The sequence below is a fragment of the Candoia aspera genome, chromosome 11 (genome assembly GCF_035149785.1).
Source record: "Candoia aspera isolate rCanAsp1 chromosome 11, rCanAsp1.hap2, whole genome shotgun sequence".
Lineage (NCBI taxonomy): Eukaryota > Metazoa > Chordata > Lepidosauria > Squamata > Boidae > Candoia > Candoia aspera.
The window spans coordinates 22,319,414-22,342,497 of record NC_086163.1 but is presented as its reverse complement, the minus strand read 5'-3'; the positions used below and the strand labels follow the sequence as shown (position 1 = coordinate 22,342,497).

At 40.0% G+C, this 23,084-nt stretch overlaps 1 protein-coding gene across 5 annotated transcripts in view; it reads right to left on the bottom strand.

Moving 5' to 3' along the window:
* The window catches only part of USP10 (ubiquitin specific peptidase 10), a 33,342-nt gene extending 13,169 nt beyond the window's left edge, over positions 1 to 20,173 (bottom strand). Inside the window, exons 1-8 of one of the 5 annotated variants that reach the window (XM_063313057.1) lie at positions 20,010 to 20,173; positions 9,544 to 9,612; positions 8,986 to 9,109; positions 6,750 to 7,754; positions 3,984 to 4,075; positions 3,640 to 3,749; positions 2,859 to 2,914; positions 448 to 566 (exon numbers count right to left, since the gene is read on the bottom strand). In XM_063313057.1, coding sequence (XP_063169127.1) covers positions 448 to 566; positions 2,859 to 2,914; positions 3,640 to 3,749; positions 3,984 to 4,075; positions 6,750 to 7,754; positions 8,986 to 9,109; positions 9,544 to 9,612; positions 20,010 to 20,030 — 1,596 coding nt within the window. In that variant the 5' untranslated portion in view covers positions 20,031 to 20,173. Of the gene's footprint in view, positions 1 to 447; positions 567 to 2,858; positions 2,915 to 3,639; positions 3,750 to 3,983; positions 4,076 to 6,749; positions 7,755 to 8,985; positions 9,110 to 9,543; positions 9,613 to 13,155; positions 13,174 to 20,009 lie in introns of those variants that run through there. The other 4 variants (XM_063313058.1, XM_063313060.1, XM_063313061.1 and 1 more) reach the window with 4 other exon arrangements.
* Positions 20,174 to 23,084: the final 2,911 nt, after the last annotated feature.

The following is a 23,084-nucleotide window of genomic DNA, read 5'->3' as shown; positions in this document are numbered from 1 at the left end:
GACAGACAGACAGACAGACAGACAGTTTCAAAGTTTATTTATTCACAGTCAGAGAAATAAGTGACAAAAAGACTGATAAAGGGAACTGTTTCTTCTGAAATACCTAAAAATTGCAGACAGGAAACATGAGCCTCATTAATTATCACTTTGTGTAAAAAGTAATAAAGCAATATGCCTTGCAACTTATGTTAATCCACCCTCTTGATTCCAATTCATGAAGTCTGAAATGTTGAAATTAAATCACTGTTTCATAAGATCAGCAGACAGAAAAATACCTTTTATTTGACACACTATTGATTATTCTGCTCTGAATCTTATCAGCAACTAAAATATTCATGTAACTGTTTCTTTCTGTCTGATACTATCTGGATGTTCTAGACACAGGCAGATAATAAAGCAAGCTACATTAAAACACAATTCAAATTCTGATCTTGCAGCATTACTTACGTGGGGAATCCTCACCTTTTCTGACAGGCTGGATTTGATAACTGTCAACAGTCTATAAATGTAGGTGGGTTCAAAGGCAGCTCCAGGTCTGATGTCTCGTGCAATTTTATCATTTAAAGCTGCAAACCAGAAAAGAAGTGAGGGAGCAAAGCAGTGCCATTAGGAAAAGTTTCTAACAGTCAGCTGCTTGAGTATATGATAACACAAACACAGTGATGCATCTCCAAACAGTCAAGTAATTGTTCTTAGTCTTTTTACCACAGCTATATTGTGGTGCATTACCTAAAGCCCTAACCATTCAGATGAGAACAATTATGGGTCTATGAAAAACAAGGAAGGCTAATGGGGAACTTCTTTGGTTATTACTGCCACCATACACTGCGTGCACCATTATTAGGCAAGTTGTATTTTTGAGGAAGAATTTCATTATTGAACAACTACAGTGTTCTTGGTCAATTCAAAATGTTAATAAACCTCAAACCTGAATATTTAAGAAAGTAAGAGTGAGGTTTTGGCTTTCTTAGAAGCATATCTATGTGTGCACAATTATTGGGCAACTATTAGTGTGTAATTTTATTAGGCAACTAAATGAAAAACGAAAATTCCCCCATCTCATTCATTTATTTTCATCTGTTAAAGTGAGAATAATAAACAAACTCAAAATTTACAAATAAACATTTCTAACAAAAAATCAGTGACCAATATAGCCACCCTGCTTTGCAGTAACAGTCATAAGCCTTCCATTCATGGAGTCTGTCAGTTTCTTGATCTGTTGACGATCAACTTTTTGTGCAGCAGCAACCACAACCTCCCAGACACTGTTCAGAGAGGTGTACTGTTTTCCTTCACCATAAATCGCCTGTTTGAGAAGGGCCCACAAGTTCTCAATAGGGTTTAGGTCAGGTGAAGAAGGGGGCCATGTCATTATTCTTTCATCTTTGAGGCCTTTACTAGCTAGCCACGCAGTGGAGTACTTTGATGCATGCGATGGAGCATTGTCCTGCATAAACATCATGGTCTTCTTGAAAGATGCAGACTTTTTCCTGTACCACCACTTGAAGAAAGTGCCTTCCAAAAACTGGCAGTAGGTTTGGGAGTTGATTTTGAGTCCATCTTCAACCCAAAAAGGTCCAACTAGCTCATCTTTAATAATACCAGCACATACCAGTACCCCACCTCCACCCTGCTGGTGTCTGAGTCGAAGTGGAGCTCTGTGCCCGTTACTGATCCAGCCATGGGCCCATCCATCTGGTCCTTCAAGAGTCACTCTCATCTCATCAGTCCATAAAACCTTTGAAAAATCTGTCTTCAGATTATTTCTTGGCCCAGTCTTGCTGTTTCAACTTGTGTGTCTTGTTCAGTGGTGGTCGAGTTTCAGTCTTCCTTACCTTGGCCATGTCTCTGAGCATTGTACTTCTGGGCACTCCAGGTAGGTTGCAGTTCTGGAATATGACAGCACTGGAGGATAATGGGTTCCTGGTAGCTTCACGTTTGATTCTTCTCAAATCTTTGGCAGTCAATTTGCGTCTTTTTTTCTCAACACGTTTCTTGAGACCCTGTTGACTATTTGCAACAAAACAAATAGTTTGTTCTGTGGTCACGCCCCAATATCTTAGCAATTTCAAGAGCGCTGCATCCCTCTGAAAGACTTTGTACAATTTTTGACTTTTCAGAGTCAGTTAAATCTCTTTTTTGGCCCATTTTGCCTGAGGAAAAGAAGCTGCCTAATAATTATGCACACCTTGATATAGGGTGTTGATCTCCTTAGGCCACACCCTCCCTCATTACACAAATACACATCACTTGATATGCATATATCCAATAAGCATTCAGGTTTATACAGCTTGGAGGTGGAAAATATGCATTAAAATGATATGGTCAAAATACTGACTTGCCTAATAATTGTGCACACAGTGTATTATTGTGGCATTATATAAGTTATCAGACTTTCATGTTGGTAATACCTACACCAGGTAGCTGTGTAAAAGTTATGAGGCAGAAGATCAGTGTAGAGCGACAAAGGCCAATGTTTTAAATATTGTTGTTAGTTTTTGCTGGAATCATTGTTTTTCCAAATTCGTTACTGATAGCTGCCCTTTTTTTTAGCAGAAAGGCTGAATATAAATTCAACAGAATAAATTAATGGAAGAATGCAATGGAACACAGCAAGTTCAACAGGCTTCTACCCAGCTTTGCAATGAATACAAAGAATATTAAAGTACGGAAGAAGCAGGATCATCATCATACTTTCTTCCTCAAATAAGACTGGATTTTTGCTGCTGTTTCTATCTTATCTAAGACATGCTTCTTGGTGCAAGCTAGTTCAGATCATGGTTACATTGTCCACAGATTCTACTGAGTCCTTCCACTTTTGGGGTAAGTTAGATAGAAGCTGGTATTTTATCACCTACCTTGTTTTGCCTTAGGAGGGACTGGCATGTTTGTAAACTCGTTCATTAGGCGAACACTAAACAGAAGAGAACTGATTTCAGCAACAGGAACAGTAAACCTGACTTACAACCCATGTCTGAAAAAGGCAAGAATCATATATTCTTATAACATTAAATGTCTGCCTGCTTCATCAAAATTTCAATTCAGAATGCCTTTAGGTATGTGTTTCATACCTTTTTCTCAGGCAAGAAAATTAAAAGCAAGCTTCAATGTATTTTCTTTGCTAGGATATGGCCAGTCTTTTCTATTTCCTCATGGTAGCTATGAATAAACTGGGCAACATTTTTCTGGGAACCTAGTGCTCCTTTCCTCTCATGCCAATGTTATATTATTGCCAAATCACAAAAAGAAAAAGACAAATGAGCCGGGTCTTTTTCAATTGCATGTTGTCATGAGTAAGGATGGCGAGCAGGGGGCTCCCATCCAGACTGTTAAGCGCATGCGCAGCACTGAGGAATTAGGTAGCCATTCAAAGAGACACAGATCAGGACCGCCTTAACCTTTGGGGTTTATATGGCTGGGTTTTCCCCACGCTTCTTCAGTTTGTTAGGATTCCTGTTATGTACAAGCAATAAAACATTAGAGACCAGTTCCTTGTCTCAGCGTGGTTCCTGGCAGTTAGGACACATGTGGAGATCACAATGACAGTGGTAACGTTAAATGCACTAAAATGTTCTAATTTTTAAAAAGAGCAGCCGATCAATTTATAACCATCAGCACCAACTGATGTGATATACGTACAAGCTGTCGATCATTGGCGTTGAAGTACATGGCCTCTGTGATTTTGAAAACATCGGAATGGACTTCATCAGATGATACATAGGAGGGCAAGCTACCAAAGCCTGCAGTGTCTAGATAACTGCATTAAGGAGTCATAAAAACAGATAGCTAGATGCATTTTACACAAACATAGAACAGCCTTTGGAAAAAATGAACATTGCTTTTTATAGTGCAAGGGAGCCACTGAATAGCCATTATGATAGCCACTGGCTAATGCCTACTTGTTTTGAAATCCATTCACACTTAGTACTTCAGAAACACAAGCTATTAACAACATGGGTAACATACTTTCAAGGTAAGGATACAGCATTGATATAACACCAGTTTCCTTTATTGATCAGCCCTCGTGGTTGCAAAGATACTGGTTTATGTATTAGTTTTACATTTTCCAGTAATTCTGTCAAATGAAAAACAAATTCAAACACATCAACAAAAGCCAATCAGCCTACCACTGAACACAGCTTGAAACTATCACAAATTAAGTGGGGAAAGAGAAAAGCAGAATTTCAGCATCCCCTTGTGGTCAAAGAAAGCAAATTATCAGTGTTTCTTGTCTACTGTGGCTTAGCTTTATCCCAAAATTCACTGGTGTGGATTTACAGATAAGGGAAACTGTATCACATACATAGCATAAAACTCCACCAGCAACTGCTCATCAGAGCATGCACATACAACTGTTTATTATGTAACAATACATTTAAATTTATTCTAAGTATTCCAAGTATTGGAACTGCTCTAAGGGTGCTTGAAAGAAAAGGATTAGGTACTGTCATTTCCTTCTAATTATATACATGTTCAGGAGCATGGAAAAATTATATCCCAGCTAATACATTCTCATTAAGCAAGTTCAAGGAAAGTTATAAGACCAGACTGTATGACAATTGAACAAACGTTCAGTCTTGTTCTGAAAGGCTTGACTGAACCTGCATTAGTAACTAAGCAAGGCTAAGCTTCCTTGATGGCACAAAGTTCTAAGAATCAGATCCCGACTGACCTCAAATCATCTCTATTAAAAGAACCAATGCTAGCAGTTAAGAGTCCCAATGAAATATATTTAATAAAATCAAAAAGACTTACTCTATACAAGTAATTATCATTATAGATATAATCCTTTGAGACTGAATGGCATGAAACCAACCAAATAGTACTGTTTTCTGAAATGCTGCATTCTACATTTCTTTTTGGATTATCCACTGCTAGATTACTACTATATAAAGAATACGCAATTAAAATTGGCCAAATTTTAAATAAAGGACCTGTTAAATTTTTAAAAAGAGAATATATTGCAGACAAAATTGCATTTCATCACCAGTGTTGTATGCATTTACTTTTGAATTTTCTACTCAAGGTAATTGAAATCAGCCTAAGAAGCAAGTATGATTAAGTGACACTTCTTTTCTGGATCTGAAGCACATAAAGAAGTTTTTAGGGGAAAAGATTTTATATTTCCCAATACGGAACAAATACCAGTATCAGGACATTATACAGCACATACAGGTTAGGCAATTCAGTTAAAACTGGCACATCCATACTTAGTGGTAAGATTCTATCATCTTCTGTACCAGGTGCAGTTAACTCATCATACAAGGCTGTCCAGGATGATACAATTTTGTCTTACTCTACTTTTGTTACCAATATTACTTTATGAAGAATTAGCAACCGTGTTTCCATGTTCATAACATGGAGTATTTTTCAGTTATGGAATGTAACCTCAAACATTACTGTTCACAATGTGCAGCTTCATATTTTTATGGGCCTTTTTTTAAGTTCACAAATCATAATGTTTAGGATCAATAAATCAGGAGTGCAGTTTCAGATACCCAAGATAAAGGGGCAGTCAACCTGGTGCATTCGATTTTTCTAACCACTATCTCATGGATACCAGCTGGCATGGCCAACTGTCCCAAGAATTTGCTGCCAGATTGTATATTCTGACAAGCTCAAGCAGCCTTTCTCATGCCAACCTCCTCCAGAAGAACTGGGACTACAACTCAAGTGCCCAACCAACAGCACTATCAGTTGGCTGGGAATTCTATGAATTGCAATCCTAACAGAGCTGGAAGAGATCAGCTTTGGGAAAGCCAAGCTAATGCCTTCGGATTGGCTCACCCATTTGACTGAACGGAAGAGGAAACTGAGAGCAGTTATGACCCCACTACCGCTCATTCGCAATAAGCCAAACGGGCCAGGCAAGCTTTTAGCATTGTTTTGTACAAATGGAACCAATATCGATGTTCCAACTCAGTGTTTCACTGCTATTACTAAATGGCTAAATCTGCTTCTTATGGGGATGAGACAGACTTGAGCAATTCTATTCAACCATTTTTCCCATCAGGGTTCAGCCCTTCCAACAGAAAGGGGCTAGATTTTAATCAGGAGAATGGGTGGAGAGGATGGGAATTTTACAAGTCTGATAGAGCAAACATGGGTTGAGTTGGGAAAACTTTATCAAGAGCCACTATCCCAACACTGCTGCATGCAACATCAGGACTCCAAGGAAGTGAGCATCAACCTGCAGTATGCTTACCAGCTTGAAAAAACACTAGAAACTTAATGTAGTATCACAGTAACACCCAATTACAGATAGTCCTTGCTTAGCCACAATTGTGACTGGCAACTCCATCATTAAGCGCCATGGTTGCTAAGTGGAAAGTCATGTGACCGCAATGGGCTTACGTCACTCTCCACTCAGTTGTTAAGCGAATCACTGTGGTGGTTAAGTGAGACATCACGTGGCGGCAACTGGCAATCTTGCTTCCGTGTTCTCCATTAACTCTGCTTGTCGAAAGCTGGTTGTGAAGCACACAAATAGCAGTCATGTGACTGTGGGATGCTGCAAAGGTTATAAATGCAAGGACTGGTTGCAAAGCTTTTTTTATTTTAACACCATCATAACTCTGAACAGTTGCTAAATGAGGCAGTCTGTAGAGCAAGGACTACCTGTAATAATTCTTTAAATACTTTCCCGTTAAACTCAACACCGTATCATTCCACTACAATATTTTTACCCACACAATCTTCCTCCTAACTTAACCTCACTTATCTTCAGCTCAAACCTGGGTGAGTGATACCTGCAATCTTTATGGCTACGGGATCCTCAGAAACTGGAACAGGCCCCTCTTTGACGTCAACCTGTTTCTCAGGGACCACAGGAGATACGGCAGGAGGGACATACTTAGTCTCCACATAAGCCATAGGCGTGGAAACAGAGGGCTTGGAATTGTGAAACAGACTTGCCCATGATTTTGCAGGCTGATGAACCACAACTGATCCTGGAACAGGGGTGACTGCCTCCATAGAAGAAGCATCCTCCAGCTTAGCTTGGTCTGAGTCAGTGTTTCCCACAGTCTGCAAGTCTACCCCATTGGCAGCTGTGCCCTCACTAGAGGATTCAAGTGTTTGCCCATTAGTAACACCGAGGTTTTCAGTAGTATCAGTACCAGTAAAAGACTGCACAACAGCTGTCCTTAACGGGCTGTCCCTTTCAGGATCAGAAGAGACACAAGACTGTTCCAAATTAGTAACACTGCATACTTCTGGCTGCCCTGCAGTCCTGGTAGTATCTAGAGCACTAGAAACCAAATCCTCTGATACAGCTTCGCTACTGAAGTCCACAGAATTTTCAGGGCTATTACAAGTCCTTGGCACGTCGCTGGCAAATTCTACATCGTCTATGCTTATGCTATTAAGTCTGGATGAACTGGCATGTCCGTTTATCAAAGCCTCAGCAGGAACACCATCGCTGACATCTTCCAAGTAACTGTAATATCCAGGCGGTCTTTTCTTTTTCTTTTTGCGTTCCCGCTGTCCAAGGCTCCCAGAGAAACTGTCGTTTTCAGCATTAGAACCATTATCCAAAGCAAGAGAAGAATCAGTGAACTGGCAGTCAATGGAGTTATAGTTGGTTTCGCCAAGGACATCGCTGGCTGTCTTGGGGGTCGGTGCGCAACCAAGAATGAATTCTGGTGCCTGAGGATTCAGAGTACTTGAAATACTGTAGTCGCTGTTATTCAGCACAGACGAACCTGCCTCAATCACTTCGTTAACACCGAACTCAATTCTCTGATATTCCTCCCCTAGGAGGGAGAAAAGAAACCTGTTATAACACACAGCAATTGGGGAGGATGAGGAAAAAAGAACAAGGCAGAAAAAACAGCTTAAGTTTCACGTATGCAAAAAAGTTGGGCAAACAACAATTATTAGCTCAAATTAGAGCTTTTGACAATCACAGTAAAAATAAGTTTAATCTATTGTCAATTATTAGTTACCTACTTAATGAATTAATGTAAGTATCTTAACCTGGACATCAAAAATATTCAACTAAATCTTCAAGGTTGTTTAATATGGCTGCATTACATGAAGAATTATGACATTTGAATACCCATCCCCACACTGAATCCCTATAAAAACACTATAGGTTGAGGCAGGGGGGTGCACTGCAAAAGACTGGCTTTTTAAGAAAATTGAAAATCTGGCATCTCATCCAAATATGTCAAATGTAATTAAATTTTCTCCAAGTGCTAAATGTTCATTAAAAAAAACAGTAAATGATTAGGAATTTTTTTTAAAAGGGACACTTTCAAAAGAGATTAAGGCAGATGTGGAAGTCACTGAAATCTGGGAGAGTGGGGTGACGGAGAACCTCTGGAACCATGTGACAAATCTAGCATCAGACAAACAATAAGGATTTGTTATCAGGTCAAACAGATTAATGCAATGTTAGAACATTTAGGGAATTTATGGCTGAAAAGCTGGGCGACATTTGATGAAAGTAAATCCCATGGAATGAAAGTAAATCCCATGGAATGCATGGGCCTTGCTTCTGAATAACGTCATAGGACTGCACTATGCTATTCAGTACCAAGTGTGAATTCTGCCCAATGAGGAACTACTTCAGGATAAGCAAGGAACAAACACCCGTCAATATTTTCATTCACCTCCTATAATGCCAGTTTAAATATTTCTGTCCCTGTTCAAATAATATGCCCTCTCTCTCTCTCAAAAGCAAATAATAATAAAAAAGTTCTATTTTTCCTGATTTGAAAGATGGGGAACATAACCAAAATACTGTAATTTTAAGTTCCATGAGTTCCAAATCATCAATCATTATGGAAAGTTATCATAGACACCAAAAAGGGCTCAAAACACCTAGCATATTTAAAATAAAATTATTCAAATGATCAGTGAGAAGTTAGGATAAACTGTTAGCTAAACATACTATAAAATAGGAGTAATTCTTGTAATTGGGTTAGTAAGCTTAAGCAGCAAGGAAATCCAAATCCCCGAAGCTGAACTCAAGTAACGAACCTGCAATACACTGGACTTCAAAAGGATTGGGAAAACAGTTGTGAAGAAGGAATGGCTTCTTACCATCATGGAGCTCTCCTGTGGACTTAAGACCACATGAAATGGTTTCATTGTAGGGAGGCAGCTGTATAGAAAGAAATGAAGAATTGGGGGAAAAGTATTTCAGCACAAGGAAGTTATTTCTCCATTAAATGAAACAATCAAAGCATTCCAAATCTAAAGCATGATTAAGATAGTAGACCGCCATATTACATCTTATTCCCTCTCTTTCCTCTTGCATGTCTATGCTCCCTCTTGCATACGAGAGCTTTGAAACAAGAAAACACGGTTTGTTTTTTTCTTAATTATTTGAAGTACGTACAGCAGCCTTTTATTATTGAGAGTGTTAAAACAAATTTACACATCTGATTTATCAGGAGGAAAAAATATGTTTAATAGACAATACAGTCTTTTAAGACATCGACTGAAGCCGGTTACAATGGCAGTGCTTAGGACTCACTGCTCTCTTTATAGGAGCTAGAACTTCCTTCACAGAAAGAGATTTAAAATTGTTCTTACCTCAACAGAGCAACGGGGAGTCACAAAAAACTGATTAAATTCATCAGGGCTGAATTCCCCAAAGATATACTGAAAAGGAAAACATACTGTAAGTAATTTATGAAATTTGATAGCATCCTGACACACTGTAGCTATTCAGCACAGGGTACCAGAAACTTCTGCCTTTTCTGAAAAATAATCTTATCTTCAGCAGTCCCTTTACCAGAAAATTAGGAGGATCTTGGGAAGCTGACAACCACCCAGCCTCTCTGTCCAAAGTCGCAAGAGGCTACTCAGGTTAAAATCTTAGTATTTTAGATTGTAGCATACCAGGCTGCACCTACAGCTCTTATTTTCTAAAAAAACAGTATTTTTAAATATCAAGATTATCACGTACAACTAAGCCTCTACCACAGAACCTGCCTGCCTACTTTCAATATGGCCATTCTGCTTTGTTTCCTTTCTATCTTGCCATTACAGCTATTGGGCCTCCTCACTATGGAAGAAATTATTTTTCTATATATCAGAGATGCATATACTCCAGGTCTTCAGGGTCTATTCATCTTCTGTTTTTCTTTAGTTTTGAGATCCACCAGTCAGAACTGGATGCAAATCAACAGCTACCTGCTGGAAAGAACAGGTGCTTTCTGACCCACATGCTGAAATCTGTGATCAGGCCAAGGCGAAACTCACAAATCTCTTTGCACAAAAAGCACATTTCTGTTTCTTATCTCCTCCCCACAATACTTTTTCAACAACTTAACATGGAGAAAAAAATTACTCATGTTTATTGTGGGAAATTTTACAATGTTCTACCTTGCTCCTATCTCTTTATTGAGCATATGAAAATAAGAATAAGAATTGGACTTGGAAATAAAAATGTAAGCTGGAGGCTAGGCATTTAGATTTTTTTAAAAAACGTAAACATATTATTTGAACCTTGCAACATCTAATGTCTATTCCATGTTATAGTGTAATAATAAAGCTGCTATTTTCTAAACTGGAAAAGAACATATTGATTTGAAGTAAAATACAATACTAAAGTAGAATTGGTTCGGAAATCTGCTTAAAGCATCTGTTAATCCATTAAGGACTATCTAAGCAACTGCCAGGCATCAGCTACGCAACACCGCAAAGCCATCTGACAACTCAAGTATGCTGAACGTCATGCCCATACTTCGATGGATTCTCAACAGCACGAATCAAACTGATTTCAAATGATGCTATACTCTCACAGCATTTCAAGTTACAGCAACCTGCACAACTTGCTGAACTGTAACCTAAGGTAGGTTAGATGAAATTATGCTAACCACACAACACAACCAACAATTTAAAAGGCTGTTACGGCTTATTCCCACATACACGTTCCTCTTAAAGGCTTAAATCGATACCCTGAATGTTTAATTTACCACTTGGCCAAAGTTGTGGCTCAAAATACAGACTTAGTATTAACCCTGCCTCCCCAAATCTTAGCTTATATTTATGGTGTGACATTCATGCTTGCATTGTTACTCCTTCACAAGAACTCAATGCTTGAAAACTTTCTTTCCAACAGTTCAAACCACTTCTCTCTTGCTGAGCTGCTTGGGAAAGGCTCCTCATTATTCAAAAACAAAGACACCAAACCACCCCATAATTAGTGTCATGAAAACATGTAGGAATGGAAAGGCTCCACCAACTTCATTTAAATAAACTGTAGTAATTTAAGAGGATATCCCAAAAGTGTTGCCTTACACAGCTATAGACTATTGTTTTAGTAGCACATGCCCTCTTTTCCAATGTTTGTCTATTTTACGCACACAGCAGAATGAAGTAGTAAAATCCTGACATGACAAATTGACTGCACCACTTCAGAACTCACCTCCACTTAGAATTCACTGCATAGCAACTCCAGGACTGAAAAAGAACCCCTTTATCTGAAGAGTTTATAGAATGAGTTTTGCTTTCGATACGTTACCATTCTACAATCTGAAACAGTACAGTCCAATTTACCATTCCTTTATTCCAGACTATGCCTATAGTCATCTTCTTACACCAGTAAGCTAAATTATTTGTTCTCTGCTATTTCTCCCAGTATGTCTTGATCTGCATTCCACCTGGACAGTCAGCCGACATTTGTATTTCAAAATGAAAGCGCACGAAACTTTCACTCTGGCTTTGGAAATCTGTAACGCTATGTATACTCACTACCCGCATTTCATGTTTTCCAATTACAAGATGTTCTGAAGTGAAAGGCCTGTAGGAAGGGGGGAAACACACTGGTTTGATATTCTCATATCAGGCTGTCCAACTAAGTCATCTAAGAAGCTGTTTGAATCACTAATTGAGCACATCCATAATATATTTTTTTTTAAAAAAAACACTGCCCTTCGTTTCACCATGACAATCCAAACAGGATGATCTGAGGATGGCAAGACAAAGACAAGGAGTGGGAGGAATTTATTTCTTGAATGAAACTGCACTTCACGCACAGATAATATCTAAAAGATTGCACTAATGTCTTCCAAAACCTGCAAATCCTGCTGGAGAAGTGGCAGGGATGATAGGAGGGTTGGTCCTTGGGCAACTGTCAGCTGTTAAACAACAAGTCTAAATATTTTTGGCCTGTTTTACTTGACAATTGCCCAAGGACAGTATTTCAGGTTTAGTGCTTTCTGGGGAATAATAAAGACATTCCACAAAATACTTCTAAGATAAAATAATCTCCGGCCAATATAGCCCATTTAAAATTGTGTGTGATATATCAGAATACACTAAGGCAAAAGATGAGACCCAATATTTTGAAGCTATTCATTTAAACCCTCATTTTTATCCAACTGTTGCACCTTATGATGGAGATAACTGGTTTGGATTTTGACAATCAACGCCATTGGACACATTTACAGTTTCTCCAATCATTCATTTTTTTTATTTTTTGCCTTGATCAACCCAGGCCACCTTCAAATTAATCAGATAGCAAGTGATTAAGCCTCTTACCAAATCACCAATGAAGTAGCAGTATCTGATGTGCATTTAACAACAGCCTTTCTGTCTTCACATTGGAAAAACACACCTCAAGATTTATTAAGTATAAGGCAGAATGAGAACCTCTCTTTTCAAACCCTAAATAAATTACTTTAGAGAAAGGACATACGATGACTTTAACTACATTACCCCACCCATCTATAATGGGGATGGGGGAATGACACTGTCAGTGAAAAACACTTCTACTGTCAGTTATACATTAAATATTTAGAACAAATTCCTATCATCACCTGCTGCTGAAACTGAGAACAATGGTACTTGTCAGAGGATACCTTAACTCTTGCATTTAGGATTTAAACAATGTTGAAAGGATTTTTGTTTTAGTTTCCCATACAGCTAACCAGTCCCACAACTGCCACGAAATTACAAAACAGTTTTATTTTGAAGAATACAAATTATGCACAGGAAAATAAAAACATCCTGGTTCCAATTACAGAAGTGTTTTAAAACTGAGAAAACTTCTCATGCCATAAGACATCACTGCTATTTAAATGCTGAGTGGTATGTTAAAAGGTCATATATAAAGCATTATATATAGCCATATATCAACTGTTTCAACTGAACAGAAAAAAAACTGCAGGCTTAGCAATCTAGGTCTTTCGAACTCACCATCTACTTTGCTGAAACAGCATTAAAGTGACAAATGATTATAATCCAGTGGCTCAAAGCCAGCAAGTTCTAATACAATGATCTGTAAAAAGAAAAAAAACCTGACAACAACATGCAAAAAGTAATATTATAGTAAACTGAAACTTGACTGTATGGATTATCTATAGAATTCAAGCAAGCTTCTTGACTCCTTTCAACTTTCAACTGAAAGCTGTATCATGCAAAAGGAATCTCATTAAAACAGAATTTTGCAAAAAGCATGTTCCATAATTGCTAATTCTAAAATAAGGCTGAACAAAAGTTAAACACAGAATTGAAAACATGGGAAACAGGTCATAAAAAGTTACCAGGCTGTTCAAAAACTATGAAGCACTAAAGTTGTTCTACCCGGCTAATATGTATTAAAAACGTAAGAATTTTGTCTGTTCTGCTTGCTATTCTTCCTTCGCTGATTTCAAAACTGTATGCAAAGCTGTTGCTCTTTGCATAAATTGGTTACTGTCCATATACTGTTCAAAGTAACTGAGTATAAATTTACATCCTAAATTAAAAAGCATCAATCTAATTTCAGGTTTATTTTTAAAAAGCATACGTAAAATCTGATCTCACTTCATGAAGCACAAAACTCCAAAATGAAGCTTCTCTGGTGTAAAAAACAGCAACTCAAATTGTTCATGGAAACCGCTCTGAGATTTTGCAAGGCTGTGCCATTGATGAATATGCTCTACAATGCTGTTTCACTTCAAACTGAGCAATGCTTTAAACGTTAAATAACCATTATCAAAATGTAAATGTGCTGCACTCAAAATAACAAAATCATAGTGGTTTATTTTTGTAGTGTAACTCAGTTAAATTGATTACACCACTTCAGTATGCAGATAACTTTCATGCTGAAATTTACTTTAACATTAAAACTCAGAACTGTTTTTCTATTTGCAGGTGACTTTTATACAGGGGAAATACGCAGAAATTGTGTAATTTCTTTGTGGTCTGAATCCAATTCTGATGCATATATATTAAAAGATAATTAATCGTTTTATTTTATTTATATTTTTCTTACAAGTACAAATGAAAATTCAAACAAACCAAATGTGAATACAATTCAAACGAGGCAATACAAATACTTAATAAAACAAACTACCAAAGGGGGGGGAGGGACAATTTAGTGACTCTATGTCACCACAACATAGATAAAATAATTACATCTATATAAAATTTACAACTTAACTAAATCTTGAATGTGTGCAATCATATTATTCCAACCTCAGAACGGTGGTGTTGCAGCAAAGGCCTTTGTTTTCCCAAACCTGCATGTTCCACAAGAATGCATCAAGGGACACAGGAAGAATGTTTCATTTATCAATAAATGTCACTGAGTTGAGCCCAATCCCTGGCAACCATATGACTGTTTAGCATTTTCAATCTAAGACTGTAGCCCTACATGACAGCAGTATCCTCTGGACTTCAATGGAAACTATTTCCAAATACACCTGTACGTGAAAACCATCACACTTATGTGTGAGGAATCAGAGCAAGCAAATATGTTTCAGTAGACTCCATTTTTTTATTTTTAAAAGAGTGATTTATAAAATTATTTTGACCAGAAGTTACTTTACAGCTGCTGTTAGTATATATTTATAACTGTTAAGCCAGAATTTTTAGCCATGGTTTGTTGAACAAGCCACAGTGATTTGGTACATGCATCATGCTATGACATACTACATGCGTTTTTGCATCATAATAAGCCTAATAATACTACACAGTACAGTACAGCTTAGCACTGAGGTTGGCAACAATGCCTGCAGGTATCAGAGAAACTGCCTATTTCTAAAAAAGATACACTGACCCTACCCCCAAATTGCCAAAAATCACATTTTGAAATTCTGCAAAACTACAGCACTTTTGTGACAGCTCAGCAATTTTTGTATGTACAATGAGGCTGTCATATAATGAAGCCCAGGCCTGAAAATTTTTGGCTTAAAAATTATGTGGGGAAACAACCTTTTCTAAAATAAAATGTTGCTCTGTTTATGCTCTAGCAATCTACATAAAAACGTAACCCCACACTGCAAACACCATTTTCTACTATGTTTGCATAGTTGCAAAAACATTAAGTCACCACAATTCCTATTTCAAGAAACCAACCTAAATTCCAAGCAAATTATATTCAAGACATTCTATTTCAACAGCTTGCAAAAAAATTATTACATTCTTCAGGACTGCAGATAGAATAGCAAATTGTAATGGGAATTTTTTCATTAAAAAGGAGTTTAGTACTTTGTTTCAATTAAAATAATGTTGTTCTTAATTTTGGAGGTGCCTTCAAGTCAGTTTTGACTGCTCCTAGCGACTGCTTGGATGAGCCTCTACTGTTTTCTTGGAAAGATTTCAGAAGTGGTTTGCCATTGCCTACTTCCTAGGGCTAAGAGAGTGACTGGCCCAAGGTCACCCAGCTGGCTTTGTGCCTAAGGTGGAACTAGAACTCACAGTCTCCCGGTTTGCCTTAACCAAACTGGCTCTCAATCATGTTTTATAATTCTTTAAAAAAAACAAAACTATATGCTGTTTAATCACTGTCAAAGTGGAATACAAATGTTCAGGCACATCTTCTTAATGAACAGAAATTTTAAGAATGAAAAATCCAGACTATTAGAGATTTATAAATAGCAAGATGAGAGAATCTTACAAATATAATTTAGTCAAAATAAGAATTCAAGCTAATTTTATTACACTTAAGAATCTTAATTTTTCTTCCTTGAATAAAATGCATGCATATATGTACATATACACAAATATTCATGCCATGGGTATACAGTGATTTTAAGGCACGGTATCTGCATCAAAAACATAGATTTTAAATTAACAGGCAGGCAGTCCTGCAGATCAAATTACTCATTTCAGAGGAAGCAACAAATGGCATGAATTTAGTATATGATCATATTTTAACAGCATTTGAAAAAATGATGCAAAGGAAAAGCTGTTATAAATCATTGTTCACTTAATGTAGGCAACATTCTGAAACGACAGTGTATAAATCTCACTTTCCAATCAAAGCCTTCCAAATGTACTGCTCTAGAATTCCCATTGCTCCTAATCCTCACTGGATATATTACCTGTGAGTTAGTCCAATACATCCCAAAGAACCAGGATGGGAAAGGCCCCACAGGCTATACTACAAATTATGTAGTCCTTCTCTATTAACAGCTAATTTTCATAATAAAATGTAGTAAATAATCATCTACAAACTGCTTTTCAACTTTAAAACTCCACCCCCACTATTCCTGACAAGACCAACCTAAAGTTAAAAGAAAAGTTCTAGAGAATTGAAAAGCTTGCACACTATCCTGGGAATTAAGCATAGCATCCCTATGCTATTGATGAAAAATTATGCATTAGGCTGGGTCTTAAAATGAAATGCAGGAAAAGCCTATGGAGAGAAACAGATTCTTGCTGGTGCTATGATGGTTTCAGGTTTTTTTTTAATCCAATATAATTACTGTACCCTTTTTGTACCAATTTATAGAGTATTTTTAAGGAACAAAACAACAGTCCTAAGGCTCCTTACAATAGCCTTACCACTCTGCATTTAAAAACGTACTGTGTTGCCTTTATATTTTCTTATATTAGAACAAGTGGTGACCTTGCATGGTTAAAGGGACTTTAAAGAGACTGTGCAACTATCCATATACGCATGCAAGCTAAGCATTTTTTTCTGTTTCTAGTACTACAGCAATGCCTCTAATCTTTCAAAAAGCAAAATATAATAGCTTATTCTTTTTCACTCGTTATTCCTTAAATTAGTAGAAACCTATGCATTCCTAAATCACTCAAACTAACACATTACCAGTTTTTTCCTAAACAACTACTTCCATATACTAAGATTAGAGATTAAAAACCATAACAATGTCTAATACTGTAACTCTAAGAAATGGATTAGGCTGAGAGACCACATTTTGTCCAAGGCTATATAAGTGAACTTTATACTGAAAAGTATTGTGAACTTTGCCTTCTCCTATTAAAATCTAACACTTTAACCACTGCACCAAATTGGCTCCATACTGAAAAACCACCTTTAAGATTATTTTGATTTTAAAAACCCACAACCTGGACATCTTCTACTGGAGAGGTTAAACGCACCCTAACTTTGAAGTACAGTCCAAATAAAAAACCTTAAACATGTCTTTTCTCTATTCCTTTAAAAGTCACTGCCATCTGTACTGAAATTAGGAACCAAGACAGACAATGATTTTTCCCACTCACAATGATGTATCTGTACAAGATCTCCTGTGCTTCATGATAAAACTTATGAAACATGTTCAACTGAGTGAGAATCTGAGGTAAAAAAGTTTTACTACATCTAGAAAAACCTGTAATTGTCTTCCTTTTGGCCTAAGAATTACAGGAGCATTCTGTGGTGACAGCCATTCCCGTTCTTAGGAATGGGACATCAAAGTTTATTATTCTTTGCCTCATTTACAATGCAGAACAGCACATGGTAGCTACATGCACAGTTCAGATCCTTGGTCACCCAGAGGCAATATATGAAGTTGGGTGCTCACCTGGCCATTACTGCTACTCAAATTACAAAACCAAAAAGGAAATTCAAGCAAAGAATATATGAAGTATGAGATTTGTGAAAACGAATATAGGCATCAACTAATTAGATCAATTCAGCAAGTGACACCAAGAAAATACAATAATAACTACATAGATTTGTAAGGCCTATGCATCATCCCATGTCTCCTAGGGCCAGAATGACGGGCTTTCAAGAAGTAATTCAACTTTAGCTTCCTATGCAAAAATTGGTCAGCCCCTGCTGGAACAAAACCTAAGGACAAAGTGTGTGACCTATTTTGAAATGTTAAAGAATAAACCAAGCAAAAACAACTTTAAAACACCTGCACTCATTTTTATTTTAAAATGCACTTTATATTTGTATGAAATAAAAAAATTAGATATCAACAAAATAACAAGGAAAAATGTAGAGATGAAGCCTTCTCGTCCAAACTGAAATGGCCAGCCAGCATTCCATAAGTTGTACAACGTATTTTGCTTTTAAATGTGAATATGCAAATAAATATAAAGATTGAAGGTGTATTTGCTAAATTCAGTAGGCAGAATCCATGATTGGAGGTGTGATACAAAATTGATAATCATGGCATTTCAGTAATAATTTTCTATTACAGTCTTGAAAAGTGATGACTTTGGTTAAATTTTCAGGACCAAACCAACCATCATATAAAAGTAGGTGTGTATGTCAGAACTGCTCAGCGTTGAGCCACCTTCATCACAGCCTGTGACTTCTCTCCTTTGCAGAGAGCACGCAACTACATTTTGCTAGAACTATTTACTCCCTTGGCATTCAGAATTCTATAATCCAGCCTTGCCCAATTCCCTTGTTCATGCTAATTAAACAGAATACAAATGACACAGGTCAGTTCTAATATCTTCAGGAAAGCCTGAAACCAAACAATACTGACTAGATGGTCCTTAGCAGCAAGTTCCATAAATTAAAGTAGCCTCCCCAGCCTCCCATTTATTTCCTTTACAACTACGTATATATTTCCTGACTATTACAAACAGGAATGTAATCAAGTTTTTTTAAAAAAACATCTCATCCTTCAGGTAAAAACACCGCATAAAAATCAAAAGGATAGGGAAAGGATAGGGGAAGCTTTCATAACACCCAAATCAAAACGTAAAAACCCTGTTCACTACCCAAAAAGCATATAATCGCTTTAAAATACAGCATTCTGCTAACTTTCCCTGCTGCATTCCTGGAAGCATCTTTGCAACCCGACAACGGTGAGCAGAGAAAACACAAGAGCCTCCGAGGAAAAGAGCCAGTGAATGAAGGCAACCCACCCACCCCACAGGGCCTGCTTCAGCAAATGCTGAGAAGTTCTGCTGAATAAAGAGGGAAGGTGCCAAGGCTCCGTCTTATCTCTAGTCATCCCTAAAAGTTATTACCCTCCTCCAGGGCTTCTTTGCGCTTTTCATTTTTTTTCATATAAAAAAGAAAGGGACCTAAATTCATCGCCAGCTCCTCCCAAAATTAAAGCCACCTATCATCTTTTCCCATAGATAGATGGATAGAGATATATACAGATATATATTGATAAAGACGACAGATCGCCCTCTCCCAAACTCTACTCCAATACTCACCCTTACCTGGAAATTCAACCCTAGCCTCTTACCACGGGCCTAGCCTAGGCAGGCAACCCAGCCGGGAAGAGAAACGTCGCCTCCTGTGCGTTCCGCTGAGAACGAAGCCTCCTCCCCAAAAACGAGAAGCGGCAGCCCGCCCATCCCTGGGCACGTTCACACCCCCTCCTAACCCCAGCCCCGACCTGCCCCCGAGTCCGCCAATGAGGGCGCCGCCTGGCCCCGGAGGGCCCGGGGAACGCGGGAGCCGCGCCAGGCAGCCCCGCCGGAGCCCGCCGGGACGACCCTGCCCGGGCCGCGGGCGAGGCTGCAGAGGGAGGCACTTCCCCGCCAGGAGCGGCCGAGCCTCGCGGAGGACCGAGCGGCGGGCTTCCCGCCGCCCGCCGCGGAGCCCCGCCGCCGGACGGGGGCCTCGAGAGGGCGCGGACCCTCCTCGGCGGGGCCTCCCGCGCCGCCACCGCCCGTCCCCGTCGCAAGGGTCTTTGGGGAAGGGGAGGCCCGCTCCCCCCTGCTCCGCTTCCCCCCCGCCAGCCCCGCAGCTCCCATCGGCCACGGCCCGCCGCCGCCGCCCGCGAGCGGAGCCGGGCCTTCCGCGCCGAAGCGCTCCATGAGGCTGCAGGAATGGGGCAGGCCCGGCCCAGCAGCGTGTTCCCGCCCCGGCAGGAGGAGGCGGGGGACGGCGGTTTTACCTGCGCGCTGTGGACCGCCATGGCGCCGCGGCCCCCGGCTGGGGGAGAAGGCGGCGGCGGCGGTCTCAGCCGTGCCCCTCAGCGCCTCACGCGGCGGGCGGCGCCGCCATCTTCTCGCTCGCTGCTCGCAAACGCGGACGGCCGCCACCACACACCGCGGTCGGGCGGGCGGGCTTCAGGGGAGGGGCAGCCACGGCGCCTGCGCAGCAGCAGGCGCGCGCGCTCGCTCGCGGCACACGCCCCGCACTCCCACGGCCGGGCTCGCCGGCCCGGGCCGCCCCCCCGCCGCTCTGCGCATGAGCCGTAAGGGGATGAGGCCGGGAAGGGAGGCCAGCGCCTGGCTGCGCATGCGTAGGAGCGCGTCGGGGCGGTCCGGGCTCAGAGGGGAGGGCGATGTCCTGCGCAAGCGCGGTTCGCCGCAAAAGGCGTTTTCGGGCGCTTTTCGTCGGTCGGCGCGGTTCCCGTTCTGCCACGGTTGGCCATCACGGGAGTTGCATATCACTGTGCCGTGAGGAAGGTTGACCTGGAGTTGTGCAAATAAATAAATAAACGAACGCGAGTTGAAGGGACTGGCGCACATGCTCCTCAACGTGGAGGGGAACGGGCGTTCGCACGCATGCGGTGGGGGCGGAGAAACATTGGCGCATGCGCAATTCGGTGCGTGCCCAGGAGCGAGGGGAGAGATGCGGTTTCTTGCGCATGCGTGGCGGAAAGGCGATCGATTGGCACTGCGCAGGCGCTCGTCTTTACGGAGCGCACGTGTTGGATGGAGCTGTTGGAGTTTTAAGAGCCCGGGAAAAGGTGGTCAGAATAGGCCACCTGAACTGAGAGACTTGCCAGCTTTTTGCTAAATGCAGCTTTGATGCACGTTACGAAGGTGGCTTCCAACTTTTCCTTCTGGATACGAAGCTTCTAGCTGATCCTGGGAGCGACTCTTCCAACCTACATCAAAGGGTTGTTGTGAGATTAGAGGAGCGTGAAAAAGCCCTGTGCAGTGGCCGGAATTCCTTACGAAAGGACAGTCCAAAGCGATAAAGGAATCAAATCGAAATACGATTTATGAACCTTAAACATGAATTAGGCTTAAAGGGACTTTCAGCCAAAGTATAATTTGTGGGCATAGTTTTTTATCAACCTATATTTTATAGGGGCTTGTAAGAATATCTGCATTACTCCCCTTTTCTGCCAAGCCTCCTACTAAGTACAGTGAAGAGTTTTAACACCAAGCACTAGCAAGATGCCTTCTCAGCACCAGACTAGCCTTAGCGTTGACGGACGTGTTTTCTCACAACCACTGAAAGCTGTGGCAGCACTTTGCACAAGCGAAATATGCCCAGAAATTTGCACAAGGTGCCTTATAGTGGAGGTTATGAATGGCTGAATCAGAATTTTAAATTCCCAGGCCCAGAACAAAATAAGGCACTTAAAAAATGTCACCTGCTGCATTGCCCTCAAGTTTATCCAAAATCAAGACTATATCAAATAAAGTTCCAGGATCTAAGCCTGTTCAGGAGGGGCAACTTTTAATTTCACTGATCAGCAGCAAATCAGCTTTCATCCACTTTGACTTACAAGGATTCCCCTTCAGTCCGTAGGTAATTATTTTTAAATTTCATGCAACGTGGCATTACTTTCCTGCAATATTTTACCTCTGGACAGCTTCTCTTTCTATCGCATGTGAAAACAATACTGCAACCCCATTTTTAGCAGCTAAAGAACACATACATGTTGGATGTGATCCAGCTGCATTCTTCATATGAAGTCTGGACGATTTACCCACTTCACATGCTCAGTTCAAAATTATTATTCTATCCCTTATTCACTCCCTCCTTTTCTGAACTCTTGTGACGGAAAGCAGCATCACTGGCTGGTCAGCGTGTAGCGAGGCCAACTCTTCTTTGGAAACGATTTATTTTTTGATATCCAAGTCTAGGATTGTAAGAAAAGCAAGGGGAAATGAGAATACATAATTCCATGCTAATATTTATTAAACCTTGTAAAAATAATCAGCTCCACCTACATTAAAGAATAATTCTACACAAATTAGTTCTCAAAGATCGTTCTCTCTCTCTCCCACAGAATATTTACAGTGAATCTCTTAATGGAAACCCTCAAATGCATTTTTTTTCCTGAGTCAGGAAAAACGTCTGACCTTTTGCTCCATAAATTTCCCATTGGCTTAGAAGGGCCCCACCCCTTGCGTTCCTTAACTGGGGGTTTCCTAACTGAATACTGGATGGGTTTAACCACCAGAACAAATGGCACGTGCCACACTAAATACGGTGGGCTTCTGGGTGGAATTCAAGATGCCAATGGTCACCCATACAGCCTTCACGGCATAGGACCTGGCTATTTGTAGAACTGTGTCTCCAGTTCTCTCTGCTTGTCCTATAAAATCCAACCAGGCTGGCAAACTCTGGATTCCATCAATTAGAGTATCACCTTACGGGACCCACAAGGGATGTCTTCTCTGTTGCAGTGTCTGCTGATGGAACATCCTCCCCCTGCCCTCCCAAAACATTTGGTTGGCCCCAATCCTGCCGATTTTTTAAAAAAGCCCCGAAGATCTGCTTCTACCCCAAGCACTGGCCCAGTTGTAACTATATGAGTTGTCAGGCCCAATATAGTATATTTTATTTTATCACATTCCTTTGTTTTGGATTTTTTAATCCTTGTTAGCCATCCAGAGCCACCCAAGAGCGGGGCAGGCATATAAACAGAACAAATAAACAAGAGGAAATGAGGGATTGAGGCTTAAAGAATCACCCATAAAAGAATGGAAAAATGATTCACATTTCATAGAAAATGGTGGGACAGGTGGGGAAAATGGTGAGGTCAAGTTGTTCCTGAGCCATCCTCAGGGAATTGGACTCTTGTCATCCTGTTTTGCTGCTGTTTTCCTACAGACAGTAAAATACTACTAGCAATGGTAATAAACATCTCTTCCAAGACAAGATTTCACAACAAAACAATGCCTACAGGCTGGCAGAAGGGAAAGGAACCTTCCCGTGCCAAAAGTTGCAGGACTATAATTACACAGTAAAAACACTATGTGTGAATAGCATGCTATTTGAT